The sequence below is a fragment of the Salvelinus namaycush genome, unplaced genomic scaffold (genome assembly GCF_016432855.1).
Source record: "Salvelinus namaycush isolate Seneca unplaced genomic scaffold, SaNama_1.0 Scaffold331, whole genome shotgun sequence".
NCBI lineage: Eukaryota > Metazoa > Chordata > Actinopteri > Salmoniformes > Salmonidae > Salvelinus > Salvelinus namaycush.
The window spans coordinates 74483-99080 of record NW_024060242.1 but is presented as its reverse complement, the minus strand read 5'-3'; the positions used below and the strand labels follow the sequence as shown (position 1 = coordinate 99080).

At 45.4% G+C, this 24598-nt stretch overlaps 1 protein-coding gene across 1 annotated transcript in view; it reads left to right on the top strand.

Moving 5' to 3' along the window:
* The window catches only part of LOC120040168 (BRD4-interacting chromatin-remodeling complex-associated protein-like), a 64404-nt gene extending 41372 nt beyond the window's left edge, over positions 1-23032 (top strand). Inside the window, exons 11-14 of the mRNA XM_038985413.1 lie at positions 284-729; positions 7104-7198; positions 8583-8685; positions 18064-23032. Coding sequence (XP_038841341.1) covers positions 284-729; positions 7104-7198; positions 8583-8685; positions 18064-20444 — 3025 coding nt within the window. The 3' untranslated portion in view covers positions 20445-23032. The remainder of the gene's footprint in view (positions 1-283; positions 730-7103; positions 7199-8582; positions 8686-18063) is intronic.
* Positions 23033-24598: the final 1566 nt, after the last annotated feature.

Sequence of the window (24598 nt, the reverse complement as noted above, 5' to 3'; positions counted from 1 at the left end):
CAGGGTCAGTCATAGTAGTATGATAGGTGTTGTTGTACAGGGTCAGTCATAGTAGTATGATAGGTGTTGTTGTACAGGGTCAGTCATAGTAGTAGGATAGGTGTTGTTTTACAGGGTCAGTCATAGTAGTATGATAGGTGTTGTTGTACAGGGTCAGTCATAGTAGTACAGCAAAGTAGGGTGCCTTGCCCTTATGTTTACGTGCATGCGTGTTGTCATACCACTTGTTATAAGTATGCCAATCCAGTCTTGTGACCAATGTTCTCTGACTGTGTGTGTGTAGGATGTTGGAGCAGCTGAGGAAACAGCAGGGCTCAGTCCTCCACCCAGACTACAGTTCTTCCTTCCAGTGTTTTGAAGACACCCTGACCCGCCTGGTGCCTTACCACCTCTACCAGGGCACTGCCACCGCACCACACGACTACCACAGAGGTACACGCACCCTGACCCGCCTGGTGCCTTACCACCTCTACCAGGGCACTGCCACCGCACCACACGACTACCACAGAGGTACACACACCCTGACCCGCCTGGTGCCTTACCACCTCTACCAGGGCACTGCCACCGCACCACACGACTACCACAGAGGTACACGCACCCTGACCCGCCTGGTGCCTTACCACCTCTTACCACCACACGACTACCACAGAGGTACACACACCCTGACCCGCCTGGTGCCTTACCACCTCTACCAGGGCACTGCCACCGCACCACACGACTACCACAGAGGTACACACACCCTGACCCGCCTGGTGCCTTACCACCTCTACCAGGGCACCACCACACAACTACCACAGAGGTACACACACACTTGTTTTTCTATCCTCGTGGGGACCTAAAATGTATTTCCATTCAAAATCCAATTTTTCCCTAATGCCTAAACCTAAACCTAACCCCTAACCCTAAACCTAACCCTGAACATAACCCCTAAACCTAACCCCTAACCCTAAACCTAACCCTGAACATAACCCCTAAACCTAACCCCTAAACCTAACCCCTAAACCTAACCCCTAAACCTAACCCCTAAACCTGAACATTAAACCTAACCCCTGAACCTGAACATTAAACCTAACCCTAACTGTAACTCTAAACCTAACCCCTAAACCTAACCCCTAAACCTGAACATTAAACCTAACCCTAATTGTAACTAATAAACCTAACCCCTAAATTTAAAATAGCCTTTGTCCTTGAGGGGATGTGGGAAATGTCATGGGAGACTTTTCCTTGTTTTACTATCCTTGTGGGGACTTTATGTGAAGACCCCCCCCCCCCCCCCTTAAACCTATTAGGACAGTGACATATTAATTTTGGGGGGCTCTGTACTCGAGCACTTTGGATTGAAAATGATACAATGACTATGAGATTAATGCAGACTGTCAGCTTTAATTTAAAGGTATTTTCATCCATATCAGGTGAAACGTTTAGAAATTACAGCACTTTCTGTACATAGTCCCTCCATTTTAGGGGACCAAAAGTATTGGGACAAATTCACTTATGTGTATTAAAGTAGTTAAAAGTTTATTATTTGGTCCCATATTCATAGCACACAATGACTACTGAAAAATTATGAGTGAGGAAGTTAGATGCACAAATATCATAGCCCCCAAAAATGCTAACCTCCCCTGTCATTGTAATGGTGAGAGGTTAGCATGTCTTGGGGGTATGATATAAAATGCTAACCTCCCCTGTCATTGTAATGGTGAGAGGTTAGCATGTCTTGGGGGTATGATATAAAATGCTAACCTCCCCTGTTATTGTAATGGTGAGAGGTTAGCATGTCTTGGGGGTATGATAAAAATGCTAACCTCCCCTGTTATTGTAATGGTGAGAGGTTAGCATGTCTTGGGGGTATGATATAAAATGCTAACCTCCCCTGTCATTGTAATGGTGAGAGGTTAGCATGTCTTGGGGGTATGATATCAAATGCTAACCTCCCCTGTTATTGTAATGGTGAGAGGTTAGCATGTCTTGAGGGTATGATATCAAATGCTAACCTCCCCTGTTATTGTAATGGTGAGAGGTTAGCATGTCTTGGGGGTATGATATCAAATGCTAACCTCCCCTGTCATTGTAATGGTGAGAGGTTAGCATGTCTTGAGGGTATGATATAAAATGCTAACCTCCCCTGTTATTGTAATGGTGAGAGGTTAGCATGTCTTGGGGGTATGATATCAAATGCTAACCTCCCCTGTCATTGTAATGGTGAGAGGTTAGCATGTCTTGAGGGTATGGTATAAAATGCTAACCTCCCCTGTTATTGTAATGGTGAGAGGTTAGCATGTCTTGGGGGTATGATATAAAATGCTAACCTCCCCTGTTATTGTAATGGTGAGAGGTTAGCATGTCTTGGGGGTATGATATAAAATGCTAACCTCCCCTGTTATTGTAATGGTGAGAGGTTAGCATGTCTTGGGGGTATGGTATAAAATGCTAACCTCCCCTGTTATTGTAATGGTGAGAGGTTAGCATGTCTTGGGGGTATGATATAAAATGCTAACCTCCCCTGTCATTGTAATGGTGAGAGGTTAGCATGTCTTGGAGGTATGATATAAAATGCTAACCTCTTCTGTTATTGTAATGGTGAGAGGTTAGCATGTCTCGGGGGTATGATATAAAATGCTAACCTCCCCTGTTATTGTAATGGTGAGAGGTTAGCATGTATGATATTTGTGCATCTAACTTTCTCGATTCATTATTCACGATTCATTCAAGATGATCCGTAACCATGGTAGCATCCACATTAATGTAGAAGTGTTAACAAACTTATTCTATTCTGATTTACAATAAAAGTGACTCCAAAATGACACAATACATTATTTACCATTCATTTCTATTGGGCACAAAATAATCTGAAACAACCAAAACAAACAGCAAATGCATCCAACAAGTTTGTAGAATCACAAGCTGGATGTTGTCATTGTGTTCTATGAATATGGGACCAAATATCAGACCTTTAACTACTTCAATACACATGTAAGTGAATTTGTCCCAATACTTTGGGTCCCCTAAAATGGGAGGACTATGTACAGAAAGTGCTATAATTTCTGAACGATTCACCCGATATGGATGAAAATACCCTCAAATTAAAGCTGACAGTCTGCACTTTCACCTCAGTCATTGTATCATTCCAAAATGCTGGAGTACAGAGCCATAACCACTAAAAAATATGTCACTGTCCCAATACTTAGGGAGTTCACTCAGTTCCTTTGGAAAGTATTCAGACCCCTTAACATTTGTTACATTACAGCCTTATTCTAAAATTGATTTTTTCTCATCAATCTACACACAATACCCCATAAGGACATCACAATACCCCATAAGGACATCACAATACCCCATAAGGACATCACAATACCCCATAATGACATCACAATACCCCATAAGGACATCACAATACCCCATAAGGACATCACAATACCCAATAATGACAAAGCAAAAACAGGTTTTTATTAGTGATGCACCGATATGACATTTTTGGCCGATATCCGATTTATTTTCCTTGCCAAAAAAAAATGATACCGATAACCGATATTTAACATTCATCTCAATGCTGGAGGTGTCGCTACAGTCCCTGGTTCGAATTCGGACTGTATCACATCCGGCCGTGATTGGGAGTCCCATAGGGTGGCGCACATCGTCCAGGCCGTCATTAACTGACTTGCCTAGTTAAATAAAGGTTACACACACACACACCACACTGACCAAAGAGTTATTTGGTTGACATTTACGTATGTCCCCATTACCAGTAAAACATAATCAAATCCTATTTTTTTCACTTACTTGCTGTGCTGTTTCGTTGTTCATTTGTTCAGTCGTTTCATTCTCAACCAGGGTTTCTATGGAACGCCGTTTGGATCTTTGCGTGTCAGAAAAGATACACGTCAAATAACACTATTTGATGTGTCAAAAAACACAACATAATCTGTTTCAGTAGCTATAGCTAGCTAGCTAATATAAAACATCTAAAATATCACTAATTTTTAAGACCGTTTTTATTTGATTAATGGTGGTCGGACCCATCTATGTGAAGCTAGCCACAATAAGGATTAGCCACAATAGTGGACTTTGCGGTTAGCCTTCAAAATAAAAGTATGGCGTAATGCTAGTATTTGTATTCATTTGCATCACTGTCAATGACATACTTTTATTTTGAAGGCAAACGTCAAATTCCTCTATTGTGCCTAATCCTTATTGTGGCTAGCTTCACAACACATAACCCGGTCCGGTCGAGCGACACTAGCCAGATGAAGCTAGCTGGCTGCTTATAACGTTAGCTTTGGGCAACAGTGTTATGTAGCTGGCTAGCTATTTATTTTCATGAACTGAAGTTCAATTTCAATAGGCGAACAACAAGTGGCAACCTAGCTAATACTGACACAGAACCCAAACCGGCTGCGCACGTGCGCCATCGTGCGCTATCGTGCATACATTTATTTTGTCCCCCTACACCAAACGCGATCACGACACGCAGGTTAAAATATCATAACAAACTCTGAACCAATGACATTAATTTGGGGACAGGTCGGAAAGCATTAAACATGTATGGCAATTTAGCTAGTTAGCTTGCACTTGCTAGCTAATTTGTCCTATTTAGCTAGCTTGCTGTTGCTAGCTAATTTGTCCTGGAACATAAACATTGAGTTGTTATTTTACCTGAAATGCACAAGGTCCTCTACTCCGACAATTAATCCACACATAAAACAGTCAACCGAATCGTTTCTCGTCATCTCTCCTCCTTCCAGGCCTTTTCATCTTTGAACTTGTATGGTGATTGGCATCTAAACTTTCATAGTATTACCACGATGACCGGCAACACAGTTCGTCTTTCAATCACCCACGTGGGTATAACCAATGAGGAGATGGCACGTGGGTACCTGCTTCAATAAACCAATAAGGAGATGGGCAGGACTTGCAGCGCGATCTGCGTCAGAAATAGAAATGACTTCTATTTTAGCCCTTTGCAACGCAGACGCAGTGTGGGTGCAATAATTTAATAACATAGATTTCAAAATGTATTTTGCGACGCGAGCGGTGTATTCAGGGTATTACTCACAAGGATTCCTAAATCATTGCTAAGAATAATGAAAATGACTGCAGTCATTGTTTTCAAGCTGGTTGTATTGGTGCTAGCTAGGTACCAAGCTAAAGCTAGCTACCCCAGAAGTTGTGGTCGAACAAATTATGCTTTATTACCAACGCTGTATTGTAAACGCATCGTTCGTTTGTGGCCGGTGTTTGCAGACTTTTTTAGTATAGCTTTGACAGTGCTACTGTATCTTTTTTGACACGCAAAGACCCAAACCGCGTTCCATAGTATGTATGTCGTGAAGCTAATAGCAGTGATGCAACATCTGAAAAATTGTGCACTTGGTAGTGTGTACCGGTGCTCGACCAGTCGGCGAAAGCCAACATCACCAACGACAGAGAACAGTTGGTTGTCAAGGGCAATGAATTCCATTATCTTGGCTTTAATGGATTTCTCCTTTGAGTTGTTTCGCTGAAATTTAATTATTTTTCAAATGACTGCTTGACTTGTTGACTGCACGATCCACACTGCAGACATTGTGGGCTAGGTTAGGAATGCTGTGTTGCACGTGTCGCACACAAAATTTTACGTGCCGTTATTACGTTATATTCTGTTGAAGTCGGAAGTTTACATACACCTAGGATGGAGTCATTAAAACTTGTTTTTCAACCACTCCACAAATTTCTTGTTAATTAACAAACTATAGTTTTGGCAAGTCGGTTAGGACATCTACTTTGTGCATGACACAAGTCATTTTTCCAATAATTGTTTACAGACATTATTTCACTTATAATTGATAAAGGCCTGATTGGTGGAGTGCTGCAGAGATGGTTGTCCTTCTGGAAGGTTCTCCCATCTTCACAGAGGAACTCTAGAGCTCTGTCAGTGACCATCGGGTTCTTGGTCACCTACCTCCCTGACCAAGGCCCTTCTCCTCCGATTGCTCAGTTTGGCTGGGCCGCCAGCTCTAGGAAGAGTCTTGGTGGTTCCAAACTTCTTCCATTTAAGAATGATGGAGGCCACTGTGTTCTTGGGGACCTTCAATGTTGCAGAAATGTTTTGGTACCCTTCCCCAGATCTGTGTCTTGACACAATCCTGTCCCGGAGCTCTACAGACAATTTCCTCGACCTCATTGCTTGGTTTTTGCTCTGACATGCACTGTCAACTGTGGGACCTTATATAGACAGGTGTGTGCCTTTCCAAATCATGTCCAATCAATTGAATTTACCACAGGTGGACTCCAATCAAGTTGTAGAAACATCTCAAGGATGATCAATGGAAACAGGATGCACCTGAGCTCAATTTCAAGTCTCATACCAAAGGGTCTGAACACTTATGTAAATAAGGTATTTCTGGGGTATTGTGACGTCATTATGGGGTATTGTGACGTCATTATGGGGTATTGTGACGTCATTATGGGGTATTGTGTGTAGATTGCTGAGGATTATTTATTTAATTCATTTTAGAGCAAGGCTGTAACATAACAATGTGGGGGAAAAGTCAAGGGGTCTGAATACTTTCCGAAGGCACAATATACAGTACCAGTCAACGTTTTGGACACGCCTACTCATTCAAGGGTTTCTCTTTATTTTGACTGTTTTCTACATTGTAGAATAATAGTGAAGACATCAACACTATGAAATAACACATATGGAATTATGTAGTAACCAAATAAATGTTAAACAAATCAAAATATATTTTATATTTGAGATTCTTCAAAGTAGCCACCCTTTGCCTTGATGACAGCTTTGCTGTGAGCATGTTTTCAGCACTTTATTTCCTGATCAAAAACCATTCTCATGCTCTCTCTTGTCTCGTTGCAGAAGACGTATAGTGAGCCATATGTTTGGGACATCCGAAACACATTAAAATAGCAATACATATAGAATCGTGAGAATCGCAATACATATCGTATCGTGATAATATCATATCGTGAGGTCCCTGGCAATTCCCAGCCCTAATGTGTATGGTCGGGATTGACCACATGACCTGACCAGAAACTCCAAGCCCTAATTACCGTTGGGTTCCCACCATCTGATGTCCCATGTTCCGTTCTCTCCCTCTCTGCCCCCTTAGTGGATGATGAGTTCGAGAGGGTTTCCAGCCAGCTCCTGAAGAGAACGCAGGCCATGCTGGATAAATACAGACACCTGCTTTTTGAGGAATCAACGGTAAGTAAATCATATTATTTTATGTTTTTATCAACAGTAAGTAAATCATATTATTTGACGTTATTATCAACAGTAAGTTATTAATATTGTTACCTTTATGAGCTATTTTTTTTCTCACATTGATCTCAATCGTTCTTGTCCTTCTCCCTGTATAAAGGTCCGTCTCCTTACTCAGCCCTCACTAGGATTCCTTCTGTCTGTTCAGTGTGTTCTTTCTGTCCCTCACTAGGATTCCTTCTGTCTGTTCAGTGTGTTCTTTCTGTCCCTCACTAGGATTCCTTCTGTCTGTTCAGTGTGTCCCTCACTAGGATTCCTTCTGTCTGTTCAGTGTATTCTTTCTGTCCCTCACTAGGATTCCTTCTGTCTGTTCAGTGTGTTCTTTCTGTCCCTCACTAGGATTCCTTCTGTCTGTTCAGTGTGTCCCTCACTAGGATTCCTTCTGTCTGTTCAGTGTATTCTTTCTGTCCCTCACTAGGATTCCTTCTGTCTGTTCAGTGTGTTCTTTCTGTCCCTCACTAGGATTCCTTCTGTCTGTTCAGTGTATTCTTTCTGTCCCTCACTAGGATTCCTTCTGTCTGTTCAGTGTGTTCTTTCTGTCCCTCACTAGGATTCCTTCTGTCTGTTCAGTGTGTTCTTTCTGTCCCTCACTAGGATTCCTTCTGTCTGTTCAGTGTATTCTTTCTGTCCCTCACTAGGATTCCTTCTGTCTGTTCAGTGTGTTCTTTCTGTCCCTCACTAGGATTCCTTCTGTCTGTTCAGTGTATTCTTTCTGTCCCTCACTAGGATTCCTTCTGTCTGTTCAGTGTGTTCTTTCTGTCCCTCACTAGGATTCCTTCTGTCTGTTCAGTGTGTTCTTTCTGTCCCTCACTAGGATTCCTTCTGTCTGTTCAGTGTGTTCTTTCTGTCCCTCACTAGGATTCCTTCTGTCTGTTCAGTGTGTCCCTCACTAGGATTCCTTCTGTCTGTTCAGTGTGTTCTTTCTGTCCCTCACTAGGATTCCTTCTGTCTGTTCAGTGTGTTCTTTCTGTCCCTCACTAGGATTCCTTCTGTCTGTTCAGTGTGTTCTTTCTGTCCCTCACTAGGATTCCTTCTGTCTGTTCAGTGTGTTCTTTCTGTCCCTCACTAGGATACCTTCTGTCTGTTCAGTGTATTCTTTCTGTCCCTCACTAGGATTCCTTCTGTCTGTTCAGTGTGGTCTTTCTGTCCCTCACTAGGATAGTCTTTCTGTCCCTCACTAGGATAGTCTTTCTGTCCCTCACTAGGATTGTCTTTCTGTCCCTCACTAGGATAGTCTTTCTGTCCCTCACTAGGATTGTCTTGCTAACTGATGTGCTATGGTGTGTTGATTGCCTGGTTGGCTGTGTCCCTGTCGTATGTTTCACAGCGCCTCGGCCCGTCAGCTGAGATGGTAATGATGGACAGGATGTTTATTCAGGAGGAGAAGATCTCTCTGGGACAGGACCGCATCCTCGCCAGGGACAGACCTGGTAATACTATACTGTGTGTGTGTGTGTGTGTGTGTGTGTGTGTGTGTGTGTGTGTGTGTGTGTGTGTGTGTGTGTGTGTGTGTGTGTGTGTGTGTGTGTGTGTGTGTGTGTATACAGTTGAAGTCGGAAGTTTACATACACCTTAGCCAAATGTGGAAAAACTGAGTTTAAATGCAATTCCTGACATTTAATCCTAGTAAAAATTCCCTGTTTTAGGTCAGTTATGATCACCACTTTATTTTAAGAATGTGAATTGTCTGAATAGTAGTAGAGAATTATTTATTTCAGCTTTTATTTCTTTCATCACATTCCCAGTGGGTCAGAAGTTTACATACAAATGAAATCAAATGTATTTATAAAGCCCTTTTTACATCAGCTGATATCTCAAAGTGCTGTACAGAAACCCAGCCTAAAACCCCCAAACAGCAAGCAATGCAGGTGTAGAAACACGATGGCTTGGAAAAACTCCCTAGAATACACATACACTCAATTAGTATTTGGTAGCATTGCCTTTAAATTGTTTAACTCGGGTCAAACGTTTCGGGTAGCCTTCCACAAGCTTCCCACAATAAGTGGGGTGAATTTTGGCCCATTCCTCCTGACAGAGCTGGTGTAACTGAGTCAGGTTTGTAGGCCTCCTTGTTCGCCCACGCTTTTTCAGTTCTGCTCACACATTTTCTATAGGATTGAGGTCAGGGCTTTGTGATGGCCACTCCAATACCTTGACTTTGTTGTCCTTAAGCCATTTCCTCACAACTTTGGAAGTATGCTTGGGGTCATTGTCCATTTGGAAGACCCATTTGCAACCAAGCTTTAACTTCCTGACTGATGTCTTGAGATGTTGCTTCAATATATCCACATCATTTTCTGTCCTCATGATGCCATCTGTTTTGTGAAGTGCACCTGTCCCTCCTGCAGCAAAGCACCCCCACAACATGATGCTGCCACCCCCGTGCTTCACGGTTGGGATGGTGTTCTTCAGCTTGCAAGCGTCCCCCTTTTTCTTTTTTTTTTACTTCAGATTTCAACTGTATATATATATATATATATATAGATGTATATCTAGATAGGTATGTGTGTGTGTATAGATATATATATATAGATAGAGATAGATATATATATATATATATATATATATATATAGATAGATAGGTATGTGTGTGTGTATAGATATAGATATATAGATAGAGATAGATAGATATATATATATATAGATATATATATATATATATATATATAGATATATATATATATATATATATATATATATATAGATAGATAGATAGATAGATAGATAGATAGATAGATAGATAGATAGATAGATAGATAGATAGATATATATATATATCTAGATAGGTATGTGTGTATATAGATATATAGATATGAATGGATGGATGGATATACACTGCATGTCCAAAAGTATGTGGACACCTGCTCGTCAAACATCTTGTTCCAAAATCATTGGCATTAAAATGGAGTTGGTCCCCTCTGCTGCTATAACAGCCTCTTCCGTTCTGGGGAGACTTTCCACTAGTTGTTGGAACATTGCTGCGGGGACTTGCTTCCATTCAGCCACGAGAGCATTAGTGAGGTCGGGCATTGATGTTGGGCGATTAGACCTGGCTCACAGTCCAATTCATCCCAAAGGTGTTTAATGGGGTTGAGGTCAGGGCTCTGTGCAGGCCAGTCAAGTTCTTCCACACCTATCTCGACAAAACATTTCTGTATGAACCTCGCTTTGTGCACGGGGGCATTGTCATGCTGAAACAGGAAAGGGCCTTTCCCAAACTGTTGCCACAAAGTTGGAAGCACAGAATCGTCTAGAATGTCATTGTATGCGGTAGCGTTAAGATTTCCCTTCACTGGAACTAAGGGGCCTGAACCATGAAAAAGAGCAACAGACCATTATTCCTCCTCCACCAAACTTTACAGTTTGCACTATGCATTGAGGCCGGTAGCGTTCTCCTGGCATCCGCCAAACCCAGATTCCTCCGTCGGACTGCCAGATGGTGAAGCGTGATTCATCACTACAGAGAACGCGTTTCCACTTCTCCAGAGTCCAATGGCGATGAGTTTTACACCACTCCAGCCGACGCTTGGCGTTATGCATGGTGATCTTAGGCTTGTGTGCGGCTGCTCGACCATGGAAACCCATTTCATGAAGCTCCTGACGAACAGTTCTTGTGCTGATGTTGCTTCCAGAGGCAGTTTGGAACTCGGTAGTGAAGTGTTGCAACCGAGGACAGATTGTGTTTACGCGCTACAGCACTCGGCAGTCCCATTCTGTGAGCTTGTGTGGCCTACCACTTCGCAGCTGAGCCGTTGTTGCTCCTAGACGTTTCCACTTTACAATAACAGCACTTACAGTTGACCGGGGACAGCTCTAGCAGGGTAGAAACTTGATGAACTGACTTGTTGGAAAGGTGGCGTCCTATGACGGTGCCACGTTGAAAGTCACTGAGCGTTTCAGCGAAATATCCGTTTACCACTCATTTGAAGACACTTTCCACATATATATATGTATTTCCATGACTGATCAAAACTAATTTTCTCTTGTCTAGTTGCAGCATATAAATATATATACAGTAACAGTGAAATGTTTGGACACACCTACTCATTGAAGGGTTTTTCTTTATTTTTTTACTATTTTCTACATTGTAGAATAATAGTGAAGACATCAAAACTATGAAATAACACATATGGAATCATGTAGTAACCCAAAAAGTGTTAAACAAATCAAAATATATTTTATATTTGAGATTCTTCAAAGTAGCCATCCTTTGACTTGATGACAGCTTTGCACACTCGTGGCATTCATGAAAATACAACTGTCTTTCATCGTTTAAAAGCTTAACTTGTTAATCCAACCGCGTTGTCAGATTTCAAAAAGGCTTTACGGCGAAAGCATACCTTGCGATTATCTGAGGACTGCGCCCCACATCAAAATACTTTTTCAAACCAGCACAGGCGTCACAAAAATCACAAATAATCACAAAGCGATTAAATAAATCACTTAACTTTGAAGATCTAACTCTGTTTGCAATCCCAAGGGTCACAGCTACACATATCGTTTTGTTCGATAAAGTCCCTCTTTATATCCAAAAAAAGTCAGTTTAGTTGGCACCATTGATCTCAGTAATCCACTCGTTCAACATGCAGACAAACGAATCCAAAACGTTACCGGTAAAGTTCGTCCAAACAAGTCAAACGATGATTCTAATTAATCCTCAGGTACTCAAATATCTAAATAAACAATACAATTTAAGACAGAGAATAGTATGTTCAACAGGGAAGATAAATAACGAAGAGCGCGCACCTCATTCACGCGTGCAACAAGACTACTTTTCTAATGAGGGACACCTTGGAAAAACTACAACTACTTGTTCATTTTTTCAAAAATCAAACCTGAAACCCTTTCTAATGACTGTTGACATCTAGTGGAAGCCATAGGATCCTATCTATTTGTTTTTCCCATAGGCTATCATTGAAATGGCTTTCGACCTCAAAAAAAAGAATGTCCGAATGGATTTTCCTCTAGTTTTTGCCTGCCAAATCAGTTCTCTTATACTCACATACATTACTTTAACAGTTTTAGAAACTTCAGAGTGTTTTCTATCCAATGCTACAAATTACATGCATATCCTAGCTTCTGGGCCTGAGTAACAGGCAGTTTACTTTGGGCACATCATTCATCCGAACTTCCGAACACTCCACCCGAGCCTTAATAAGAGGTTGTTAAGCTTCTGAAGGCACCAATAATTCTGGACCCCAGTGTATATATAATATACCTGTACCTTTTTATATATAAAAATATATATATACTTTATGAAAAATATAAACGCAACAATTTTACTGCGCCACAGTTCATATAAGGATATCAGTCAATTTAAATAAATTCATTAGGCCCTTATCTATGGATTTTCCATGACTGGGCAGGGGTGCAGTCATGGGTGGCTCTTGAAGGGCATAGGCCCACCCCCCTGGCTGGGCCTGGCTCCCCAATCAGAATGAGGTTTTCCCCACAAAAGGGCTTTATTACAGACATAAATATTCCTCAGTTTCATCAGTTGTCTGGGTGGCTGGTCTCAGACGATCCTGCAGGTGAAGAAGCCAGATGTGGAAATCCTGGGCTGGCGTGGTTAAACGTGGTCTGCGGTTGTGAGGCCGAATGGACATACTGCCAGATTACCGAAAATGACGTTGGAGGTGGCTTATGGTAGAGAAATGAACATTCAATTCTCTGGCAACAGCTTTGGTGGACAATCCTGCAGTCAGCATGTCAATTGCACACTCCATCAAAACTTGAGGCATCTGTGGTATTGTGTTGTGTGTCAAAACTGCAATTTTTTTTAGTGGCCTTTTATTGTCCCCAGCACAAGGTGAACCTATGTAATTATTATACTGTTTAATCGGGTTCTTGGTTTGCCACACCTGTCAGGTGCATGGATTATCTTGGCAAAGGAGAAACGCTCACTAATTCAAACACATTTGTGAACAACATTTGAAAGAAAATAGGCTTTTTGTGCGTATGGAATTTTTCTGGGATCTTTTATTTCAGCTCATGAAACATGGGAACAACACTTTACATGTTGCGTTCATCTTTTTGTTCAGTGTATATTTACACACACACACACACAAAGTGGGGTCCGGAATGATTGGATACCTTCGTAAGGATGAGGGAAAAAGACGACAGTTGAATAATACAAATACTGAGCTTTAATCATTTGTAAACAAAAAAAAGGTTTTAAACAAATCAAAATGTATATTTGAGATTCTTCAAAGTAGCCACCCTTTGCCTTGATGACAGCTTTGCACCCTCATGGCATTCTCTCAACCAGCTTCATGAGGTAGTCACCTGGAATGCATTTCAATTAACAGGTGTGCCTTGTTAAAAGTTAATTTGTGGAACTTCTTTCCTTAATGCGTTTGAGCCAATCAGTTGTGTTGTGACAAGGTAGGGTTGGTATACAGTAGATAGCCCTATTTGGTATAAGACCAAGTCCATATTATGGCAAGAACAGCTCAAATAAGCAAAGAGAAATGACAGTCCATCATTACTTTAAGACATGAAGGTCAGTCAATCTGGAAAATGTCAAGAACTTTGAAAGTTTCTTTAACTGCAGTTGCAAAAACCATCAAGCGATATGATGAAACTGGCTCTCATGAGGAACACCACAGGAAAGGAATACCCAGAGTTACCTCTGCTGCAGAGGATAAGTTCATTAGAGTTACCAGCCTCAGAAATTGCAGCCCAAATAACAGACACATATCAACATCTCAGTAACAGACACATCTCAACATCAACTGTTCAGAGGAAACTGTGTGAATCAGGCCTTCATGGTCGAATTGCTGCAAATAAATCGCTACTAAAGGACACCAATAATAAGAAGAGACTTGCTTGTGCCAAGAAACACGAGCAATGGACATTAGACTGGTGGAAATCTGTCCTTTGGTCTGATGCGTCCAAATTTGGGATATTTGGTTCCAACCTGCCGTGTCTTTTTGAGACGCAGAGTAGGTGAACGGATGATCTCCGCATGTGTGGTTCCCACGGTGAAGCATGGCAGAGGAGGAGTTGTTTTGGTGTTGGGGTGCTTTGCTGGTGGCTCTGTCAGTGATTTATTTAGAATTCAAGGCATGGTTACAACAGCATTCTGCAGCGATACGCCATCCCATCTGGTTTGCGCTTGGTGGGACTATCCATTTCTTTTTCAACAGGACAATGACCCAACACACCTCCAGGCTGTGTAAGGGCTATTTGACCAAGAAGGAGAGTGATGGAGTTCTGCATCAGATGACCTGGCCTCCGCAATCACCCGAACTCAACCCAATTGAGATAGTTTGGGATGAGTCGAAACGCAGAGTGAAGGAAAAGCAGCCAACACGTGCTCAGCATATGTGGGAACTCCTTCAAGACTGTTGGAAAATCATTCCCATGAAGCTGGTTGAGAGAATGCCAAGACTGTGCAAAGCTGTCATCAAGGCAAAGGGTGGCTATTTTGAAGAATCTCAAATATAAAATGTATTTTGATTTGTTTAACACTTTTTTGGTTACTACATAATTCCATATGTGTTATTTCATAGTTTTGATGTCTTCACTATTATTCTACAATGTAGAAAACAGTCAAAATAAAGCAAAACCCTTGAATGAGTAGGTGTTCCAATACTTTTCAACGGGTGTGTGTGGATCCACAGTGCATTTGGAAAGTATTCATGCTTAATGGTTTCATCGAGCCAGAGAATCTTGTTTCTCATGGTCAGAGACTCCTTTAGGTGCCTTTATGGGGTATTGTATGTAGATTGATGAAGGCGGGAAAAAACTATCTAATCAATTTTAGAATAAGGCTGTAACAAAATGTGTGGGGGGGGGGGAAGTCCAGGGGTCTGAATACTTTCCGAATGCAATGTATATCACAGAACTCTCTGGGACAAGACCCCGTCCTTTCCAGGGATAGACACATCTACCAAGACAAGACCCCGTCCTTTCCAGGGATAGACCTGCTACAGCCTTTAGATAAATATCAATACATACTTATCATGGATGTGTTATCCCTGGTGGGTGTGTTATCCCTGGTGGATGTGTTATCCCAGGTGGATGTGTTATCCCTGGTGGATGTGTTATCCCTGGTGGATGTGTTATCCCTGGTGGATGTGTTATCCCTGGTCGATGTCTTGGTGGATGTGTTATCCCTGGTCAATGTCTTGGTGGATGTGTTATCCCTGGTGGGTGTGTTATCCCTGGTGGATGTGTTATCCCTGGTGGATGTGTTATCCCTGGTGGATGTGTTATCCCTGGTGGATGTGTTATCCCAGGTGGATGTGTTATCCCTGGTGGATGTGTTATCCCTGGTGGATGTGTTATCCCTGGTGGATGTGTTATCCCTGGTCAATGTCTTGGTGGATGTGTTATCCCTGGTCAATGTCTTGGTGGATGTGTTATCCCTGGTGGATGTGTTATCCCATGTCAATGTCTTGGTGGATGTGTTATCCCTGGTGGATGTGTTATCCCTGGTGGATGTGTTATCCCTGGTGGATGTGTTATCCCTGGTCAATGTCTTGGTGGATGTGTTATCCCTGGTGGATGTGTTATCAATGGTCAATGTCTTGGTGGATGTGTTATCCCTGGTGGATGTGTTATCCCCGGTGGATGTGTTATCCCCGGTGGATGTGTTATCCCTGGTGGATGTGTTGGTAGATGTGTTGTCGTGTCTTTGGCTATGCCGGATTAAGTGATATGACATGCTATTCTATAAAATCCTTTCTCCGTAATTAATATTACCTGATTGAGCTAATCATGTAAATGTAATTAACTAGAGAGTCGGGCACCACGAAATAATATTTATAGAGCTGTTATCTTCCGAATAAACTCTTAAAGACCTAGTAATATTTTACATCAATAGCAGTCAATATTAATCGTCACCTTATTTCAGTCTCATCTGAAAGTTGTAAATTCTTGGTTGTCTTCACGAACCCTGGCTAACAAGTTGAATCAGCAATACAAAATTGGGTTTAATTATTTATTTACTAAATACCTAACTAATCACACAGAATTACATATACACAGAATGATTACAAATTACGTCATAAAGGAAAACGTCCCTAGCGGGCGGAACAGATATGACAGCTGGTTACACAAAAGAAAAGGGGGCTGGGTTTGAGTGAAAGAGCGGGAAGACTTGAGGAACAAAGGGAGAAGCCATGCTATCGTAAATACATTATCTTATGCATTCTAAATTACCGCCCATTTGGAAAAGGGAAATGCAATAAATATTTACTCTGAGCTGCGCTTCGGTAGGTTGGTGGTAGATGGAAGGCCGTGTTGCCCAACAGAGTCATTTGTCCTTTGAAGATTCTCTGCTGGTAAATTGAATACGTTGTAGTAACGTCGTTGTGTGGTAGACGGGATACTCTGTCCGTTCTTTCCTAGCCCACGTTTGCATCACTTCTGTAGCGAATAAGAGTTCAAAGTTCATACCATTCGCAAACCAAAGCTCACGCTGAGGTTGGCTTCGTTCTGTAGTTATTATCTGAACCAATCTGACATCGGATCGTCATCCTAATGTACCCGGAACAGTTGACATGTTAGTCCTCTTAATGTATGGACCGTCACCCTCACATCCTCGGAACAGGAGGTTACATTTTCGTCAAGGCTTTATATAGTGGAGGGAGAGAAGGGTGTGTTTCATAGTTTATAACCCATGTCTCTTCACAGGGGCGGGCCACTGATTGAGCAGAGCCCTTGTGAAAACCCAAATCTCTCATTTGGAAGCTAAAATTACATTTCATCTTTTCACCAATAATTTTATATTCAAACATTTAAATTGCCCAACAATTCCATGTGAATCTGATAACTCTAATATGTAGACTTTCCACTGTAGAGTTTATGTCATCCTGTCATTGATGAGAATGTCTCAGATGACAACCGAACTGACATCATATTCATTAAGTACCAACCCATATGTTCAACTGGTCGGATTATCACAATATGGTTAATTTCCCCCCACCTTCTGATGTTCCCAGAATCTCTATGTTAACCAAGGGATTTTCAAATGTCACATCAGTAGGGTAGAGAGAGGAAAAAAGGGGGGGGGGGGGGGTGTATTTATGACTGTCATAAACCTACCCCCAGGCCAATGTCATGACAGTGTTATCCCTGGTAGATGTGTTATCCCAGGTAAATGTCTTGAGGTGATCAACCTCTTGGGGAGTGAGAGACTTGACAAAAATGACAAGAGATCAGCAAGGAGAAGCTCTGTAACGTTTCTATTGGTCAGTCTGTCCCTCTTGTGTACAGCAGCAGAGCAGCATATAGCTAATCAGTTTAGTATTTGGAGTAGATTTGTCTTTGGTTAGGTCTCTCATCTCTGCCTCATCTTATAACATCTGTCTCGCTCTCTCTGTCTCGCTCTCTCTGTCTCGCTCTCTCGCTCTCTCTCTCTCTCTCTCTCTCTCTCTCTCTCTCTCTCTCTCTCTCTCTCTTCTCTCTCTCTCTCTCTCTCTCTCTCTCTCTCTCTCTCTCTCTCTCTCTCTCTCTCTCTCTCTCTCTCTCTCTCTCTCTCTCTCTCTCTCTCTCTCTCTCTCTCTCTCTCTCTCTCTCTCTCTCTCTCTCTCTCTCTCTCTCTCTCTCTCTGTCTCTCTGTCTCGCTCTCTCTCTGTCTCTCTCTGTCTCTCTGTCTCGCTCTCTCTCTGTCTCGCTCTCTCTCTCTCTCTCTCTCTCTCTCTTTCTCTCTCTCTCTCTCTCTCTCTGTCTCGCTCTCTCTGTCTCGCTCTCTCTTTCTCTCTCTCTCTCTCTCTCTGTCTCGCTCTCTCACTCTCTCTCTCTCTCTCTCTCTCTCTCTCTCTGTCTCGCTCTCTCTGTCTCGCTCTCTCTCTCTCCAGAGGAGTATGTGGCCAACTCGAAGATGCTGGAGCGGGAGAGTGGATCTGCCAGCATGCCCCAGCCCCAGTCTTTTGTGTCGGCTGAGCCCAGCGCCGTGTGGAGTAGTGTATCTGCGGCAGGGGCAGATAAAGCTCCCATCCCCATCGCAGCTTCGACACCGGCCCACTTCCCCTCCACCAAGCTGGTTATAAAGCAGGGAGGAGCAGGGGCGTCTGTCTCCTGGTCCAGCTCCCCAGTTCCTGTAGCCAGGTCGGGGTCAGGGGTCAGGCAGACATCCGACACCCAGAGTCACAGCTCCTCCTTCAGCCACGGTCCTCCGCCGCCTCCCTCCTCCAACTCCTCCTACCGCCCCTTCTCCTCCAACTCCTCCTACCGCCCCTCCTCTCGTCCAGCTGATGAAGATGATGGTGATTCTCTTCCCCAGAGGACCAGTAAACCTCCCATGAAGACTTACGCCGCCCGCCCACGCATCGGCTTGAAGCTCAAGATCAAACAGGAAGCGGGATTTAGTAAGGTGGTACACAACACTGCCCTCGACCCGGTCCACACACCACCCCCCCCCCAGCCTCAAGCCCAACCACAGCCTACCCCCCAGCCTCAAGCCCAACCACAGCCTACCCCCCAGCCTCAAGCCCAACCACAGCCTACCCCCCAGCCTCAAGCCCAACCACAGCCTACCCCCCAGCCTCAAGCCCAACCACAGCCTACCACCCAGCCTCAAGCCCAACCACAGCCTACCACCCAGCCTCAAGCCCAACCACAGCCTACCACCCAGCCTCAAGCCCAACCACAGCCTACCACCCAACCCCAATCAGCACTGACACAGCCTACCACCCAGCCCCAATCAGCACTGACACAGCCTACCACCCAGCCCCAATCAGCACTGACACAGCCTACCACCCAGCCCCAATCAGCACTGACACAGCCTACCACCCAGCCCCAATCAGCACTGACACAGCCTACCACCCAGCCCCAATCAGCACTGACACAGCCTACCACCCAGCCCCAATCAGCACTGACACAGCCTACCACCCAGCCCCAATCAGCACTGACACACCCTACCACCCAGCCCCAATCAGTACTGACACAGCCTACCACCCAGCCCCAATCAACACTGACACAGCCTACCACCCAGCCCCAATCAGCCCAACCACAGCCTACCACCCAGCCCCAATCAACACTGACACACCCAAAAGCCCGAGCCGTAGCAGCACTGGCCACGCCTCCTTCTATAACTACTGTCATTAGGACTCCGCCCCCTACCTGTAATGCCACTTCCTCTGCAACGGTCTCCATAGCAACCACACAGGCGACCCCCAGCCCCCTCCAGAGAGTCACAGCCCCCCCACCCCCATCCTCCTCTTCCTATCACCCTTGGTCTTCATCATCAACGACAACACCATCCTCGTCCTCCTTCACTGCTCAGATGAACGGAACGTTAGAACATCACAATGTGGGTGGAGTCGAGCGTAACCCCGCCTCCACGGTCACGCCTCCTCAGACCACTTGCCGCCTACCGCTACGGAAGACTTACCGGGAGAACATCAGCCCGCGCGTCCGACCGGGCGTACCGGGAGGAGGAGGAGACAGTGTCCCGTACCCCCGTCCCTCCCCCTCACCCCCCAAATCTCCCCTCCCACCGCCCTCCTCCTCACCCTCTGCCCTCTCGGAGCGGACAGTGATCGCCAACGTGAAGTTGGAGAAGAGAGGAGGCAGCTCCAGGGAGGCGGGCTCCCACCCCTACACAGAGCCCAGCCGAGAGGCCCCGAGGCTGGGGAACTCCACCTCCTCCTCCCCTGGCTTAGTGCAAGGTCTGGAGCAAATGGAGGTGTTGTACCGTGGCATCAAAAACACAAACCCTCACCTCTCAGACAGATCCAGAGACAGTGAGGGGGACAGAGGGGACAGAGGGGCGGACGTGGGGAGGTGTAAAAGGGTGAGCAGTAAAAACCATCAGAGGTCAGGGAGCGGAACATTCAGAATGGACCAGCATGCCCCTGGGCCCCCGTCCACGCCGTCAGATGCTTCCTGTTACAGAGACTCATCACTTCCTGCTAAGCGCTGTAAGTCGGACTCCCCTGACATGGACAACGCCTCCTTCTCTTCCGGTTCCCCGCCACACGATGAGTCTCTTAACGAGCACCTGCAGTGTGCCATCGACTCCATCCTCAACCTGCAGGGCCAAGCCCAGGGACCCACGCCGCGCGGGGCCAAAGGGGGCTCCGCCAAGCCACACCACAGTCAGCGCGCCACGGGCCCCCAGTCCTCCTCAAACACACACAGACCCTCAGTCTCCTCCTCTTCCTCATCCTCCTCCTCTTCTCAGGTTGGAGGCAGAGGACGCAACGGCGGCCTGGTGCCACAGACTCAAGGCAGATAACACACACACACACACACACACACACACACACACACACACACACACACGGGACAGTAGAGACTGAAGAGGAGGAGAGGTGCACAGAGAAGTCTCACTGTGCTTTGATAAACTGTTTGTCCATCTGAATGTTGTCTACTTTACAACATGACCCAATGCTCTCAGTCACACCATGGATGGGTGGATGGTGACGACTCTCTCTCTCTGTAAAAAGGTATCATGCTTTACTCTGGAAGTCTCCTCTGCTCTCTCAACCACGCTCAATCATTCATTAGAGTAATTAGTCTTGAGGTTTTTCATTCACACGCTGTATTCCATTACATTCCTTAGTTCATCATGTTTCGTCTGTCTGTCTGTCTGCTCGTCTGTCTGTCTGCTCGTCTGTCTGTCTGCTCGTCTGTCTGCTCGTCTGTCTGTCTGTCTGCTCGTCTGTCTGCTCGTCTGTCTGTCTGCTCGTCTGTCTGCTCGTCTGTCTGTCTGTCTGTCTCCTGGTTAATAATAACACTTTGGTCATGTTCACGAGGTATGAAACGGGTGAAAAGAATTCTGAAACTACACAAACTAGTCCAATAAGAACACAGATTTTTGTTTTCTGTTGCAAACGGTTTTACTACGGTGTGTCCTACTGAACACTACTGAGGGGACTCTCCCTACAGCCTGCTGTCACTAGGTAACCCACACCAGGAAGAGAGAGGTCTGGTATAGAACGCCCTACAGCCTGCTGTCACTAGGTAACCCACACCAGGAAGAGAGAGGTCTGGTATAGAACGCCCTACAGCCTGCTGTCACTAGGTAACCCACACCAGGAAGAGAGAGGTCTGGTATAGAACGCCCTACAGCCTGCTGTCACTAGGTAACCCACACCAGGAAGAGAGAGGTCTGGTATAGAACGCCCTACAGCCTGCTGTCACTAGGTAACCCACACCAGGAAGAGAGAGGTCTGGTATAGAACGCCCTACAGCCTGCTGTCACTAGGTAACCCACACCAGGAAGAGAGAGGTCTGGTATAGAACGCCCTACAGCCTGCTGTCACTAGGTAACCCACACCAGGAAGAGAGAGGTCTGGTATAGAACGCCCTACAGCCTGCTGTCACTAGGTAACCCACACCAGGAAGAGAGAGGTCTGGTATAGAACGCCCTACAGCCTGCTGTCACTAGGTAACCCACACCAGGAAGAGAGAGGTCTGGTATAGAACGCCCTACAGCCTGCTGTCACTAGGTAACCCACACCAGGAAGAGAGAGGTCTGGTATAGAACGCCCTACAGCCTGCTGTCACTAGGTAACCCACACCAGGAAGAGAGAGGTCTGGTATAGAACGCCCTACAGCCTGCTGTCACTAGGTAACCCACACCAGGAAGAGAGAGGTCTGGTATAGAACGCCCTACAGCCTGCTGTCACTAGGTAACCCACACCAGGAAGAGAGAGGTCTGGTATAGAACGCCCTACAGCCTGCTGTCACTAGGTAACCCACACCAGGAAGAGAGAGGTCTGGTATAGAACGCCCTACAGCCTGCTGTCACTAGGTAACCCACACCAGGAAGAGAGAGGTCTGGTATAGAACGCCCTACAGCCTGCTGTCACTAGGTAACCCACACCAGGAAGAGAGAGGTCTGGTATAGAACGCCCTACAGCCTGCTGTCACTAGGTAACCCACACCAGGAAGAGAGAGGTCTGGTATAGAACGCCCTACAGCCTGCTGTCACTAGGTAACCCACACCAGGAAGAGAGAGGTCTGGTATAGAACGTCCTACAGCCTGCTGTCACTAGGTAACCCACACCAGGAAGAGAGAGGTCTGGTATAGAACGCCCTACAGCCTGCTGTCACTAGGTAACCCACACCAGGAAGAGAGAGGTCTGGTATAGAACGCCCTACAGCCTGCTGTCACTAGGTAACCCACACCAGGAAGAGAGAGGTCTGGTATAGAACGCCCTACAGCCTGCTGTCACTAGGTAACCCACACCAGGAAGAGAGAGGTCTGGTATAGAACGCCCTACAGCCTGCTGTCACTAGGTAACCCACACCAGGAAGAGAGAGGTCTGGTATAGAACGCCCTACAGCCTGCTGTCACTAGGTAACCCACACCAGGAAGAGAGAGGTCTGGTATAGAACGCCCTACAGCCTGCTGTCACTAGGTAACCCACACCAGGAAGAGAGAGGTCTGGTATAGAACGCCCTACAGCCTGCTGTCACTAGGTAACCCACACCAGGAAGAGAGAGGTCTGGTATAGAACGCCCTACAGCCTGCTGTCACTAGGTAACCCACACCAGGAAGAGAGAGGTCTGGTATAGAACGCCCTACAGCCTGCTGTCACTAGGTAACCCACACCAGGAAGAGAGAGGTCTGGTATAGAACGCCCTACAGCCTGCTGTCACTAGGTAACCCACACCAGGAAGAGAGAGGTCTGGTATAGAACGCCCTACAGCCTGCTGTCACTAGGTAACCCACACCAGGAAGAGAGAGGTCTGGTATAGAACGCCCTACAGCCTGCTGTCACTAGGTAACCCACACCAGGAAGAGAGAGGTCTGGTATAGAACGCCCTACAGCCTGCTGTCACTAGGTAACCCACACCAGGAAGAGAGAGATCTGGTTTAACCATATCATCACATACAGATCCATGTGTCTCTTTCCATATCGGGATTTCTATCAGCACCCCAAATAGAGTTTCTGGTTCAGCTTGTTGTCCATGTGTCCCCCAGGTCAACTGTCCTCTTCTCCTGTTGTCCATGTGTCCCCCAGATCAACTGTCCTCTTCTCCTGTTGTCCATGTGTCCCCCAGATCAACTGTCCTCTTCTCCTGTTGTCCATGTGTCCCCCAGGTCAACTGTCCTCTTCTCCTGTTGTCCATGTGTCCCCCAGATCAACTGTCCTCTTCTCCTGTTGTCCATGTGTCCCCCAGGTCAACTGTCCTCTTCTCCTGTTGTCCATGTGTCCACCAGATCAACTGTCCTCTTCTCCTGTTGTCCATGTGTCCCCCAGATCAACTGTCCTCTTCTCCTGTTGTCCATGTGTCCCCCAGGTCAACTGTCCTCTTCTCCTGTTGTCCATGTGTCCCCCAGGTCAACTGTCCTCTTCTCCTGTTGTCCATGTGTCCCCCAGGTCAACTGTCCTCTTCTCCTGTTGTCCATGTGTCCCCCAGGTCAACTGTCCTCTTCTCCTGTTGTCCATGTGTCCCCCAGATCAACTGTCCTCTTCTCCTGTTGTCCATGTGTCCCCCAGGTCAACTGTCCTCTTCTCCTGTTGTCCATGTGTCCCCCAGGTCAACTGTCCTCTTCTCCTGTTGTCCATGTGTCCCCCAGGTCAACTGTCCTCTTCTCCTGTTGTCCATGTGTCCCCCAGGTCAACTGTCCTCTTCTCCTGTTGTCCATGTATCCCCCAGGTCAACTGTCCTCTTCTCCTGTTGTCCATGTGTCCCCCAGATCAACTGTCCTCTTCTCCTGTTGTCCATGTGTCCCCCAGATCAACTGTCCTCTTCTCCTGTTGTCTATCATCATATTCATGGTGTATCTGACTGGTTTTAATAGCGAGGTGGCGACTCTGACTGACTTGTTACTGCTCTCTGACTGACTGTTGTTGGTTGACTGTTGTTACTGCTCTCTGACTGACTTGTTACTGCTCTCTGACTGACTGTTGTTGGTTGACTGTTGTTACTGCTCTCTGACTGACTGTTGTTGGTTGACTGTTGTTACTGCTCTCTGACTGACTGTTGTTACTGCTCTCTGACTGACTGTTGTTGGTTGACTGTTGTTACTGCTCTCTGACTGACTGTTGTTGGTTGACTGTTGTTACTGCTCTCTGACTGACTGTTGTTGGTTGACTGTTGTTACTGCTCTCTGACTGACTGTTGTTACTGCTCTCTGACTGACTGTTGTTGGTTGACTGTTGTTACTGCTCTCTGACTGACTGTTGTTGGTTGACTGTTGTTACTGCTCTCTGACTGACTGTTGTGGGTTGACTGTTGTTACTGCTCTCTGACTGACTGTTGTGGGTTGACTGTTGTGGGTGCTGTCGGTCTCTAATGGAACCCCATTACTGTATTGATGAGGTGTTGATGAAGACATGTAGTGATGAAATCGCCTGCATGTTAAAACACATCTCTTCTGTTGTGAATGTCTCTGGTTGTCCTGGCAAGATGTTGTCTTTCTGACTAGTTCAA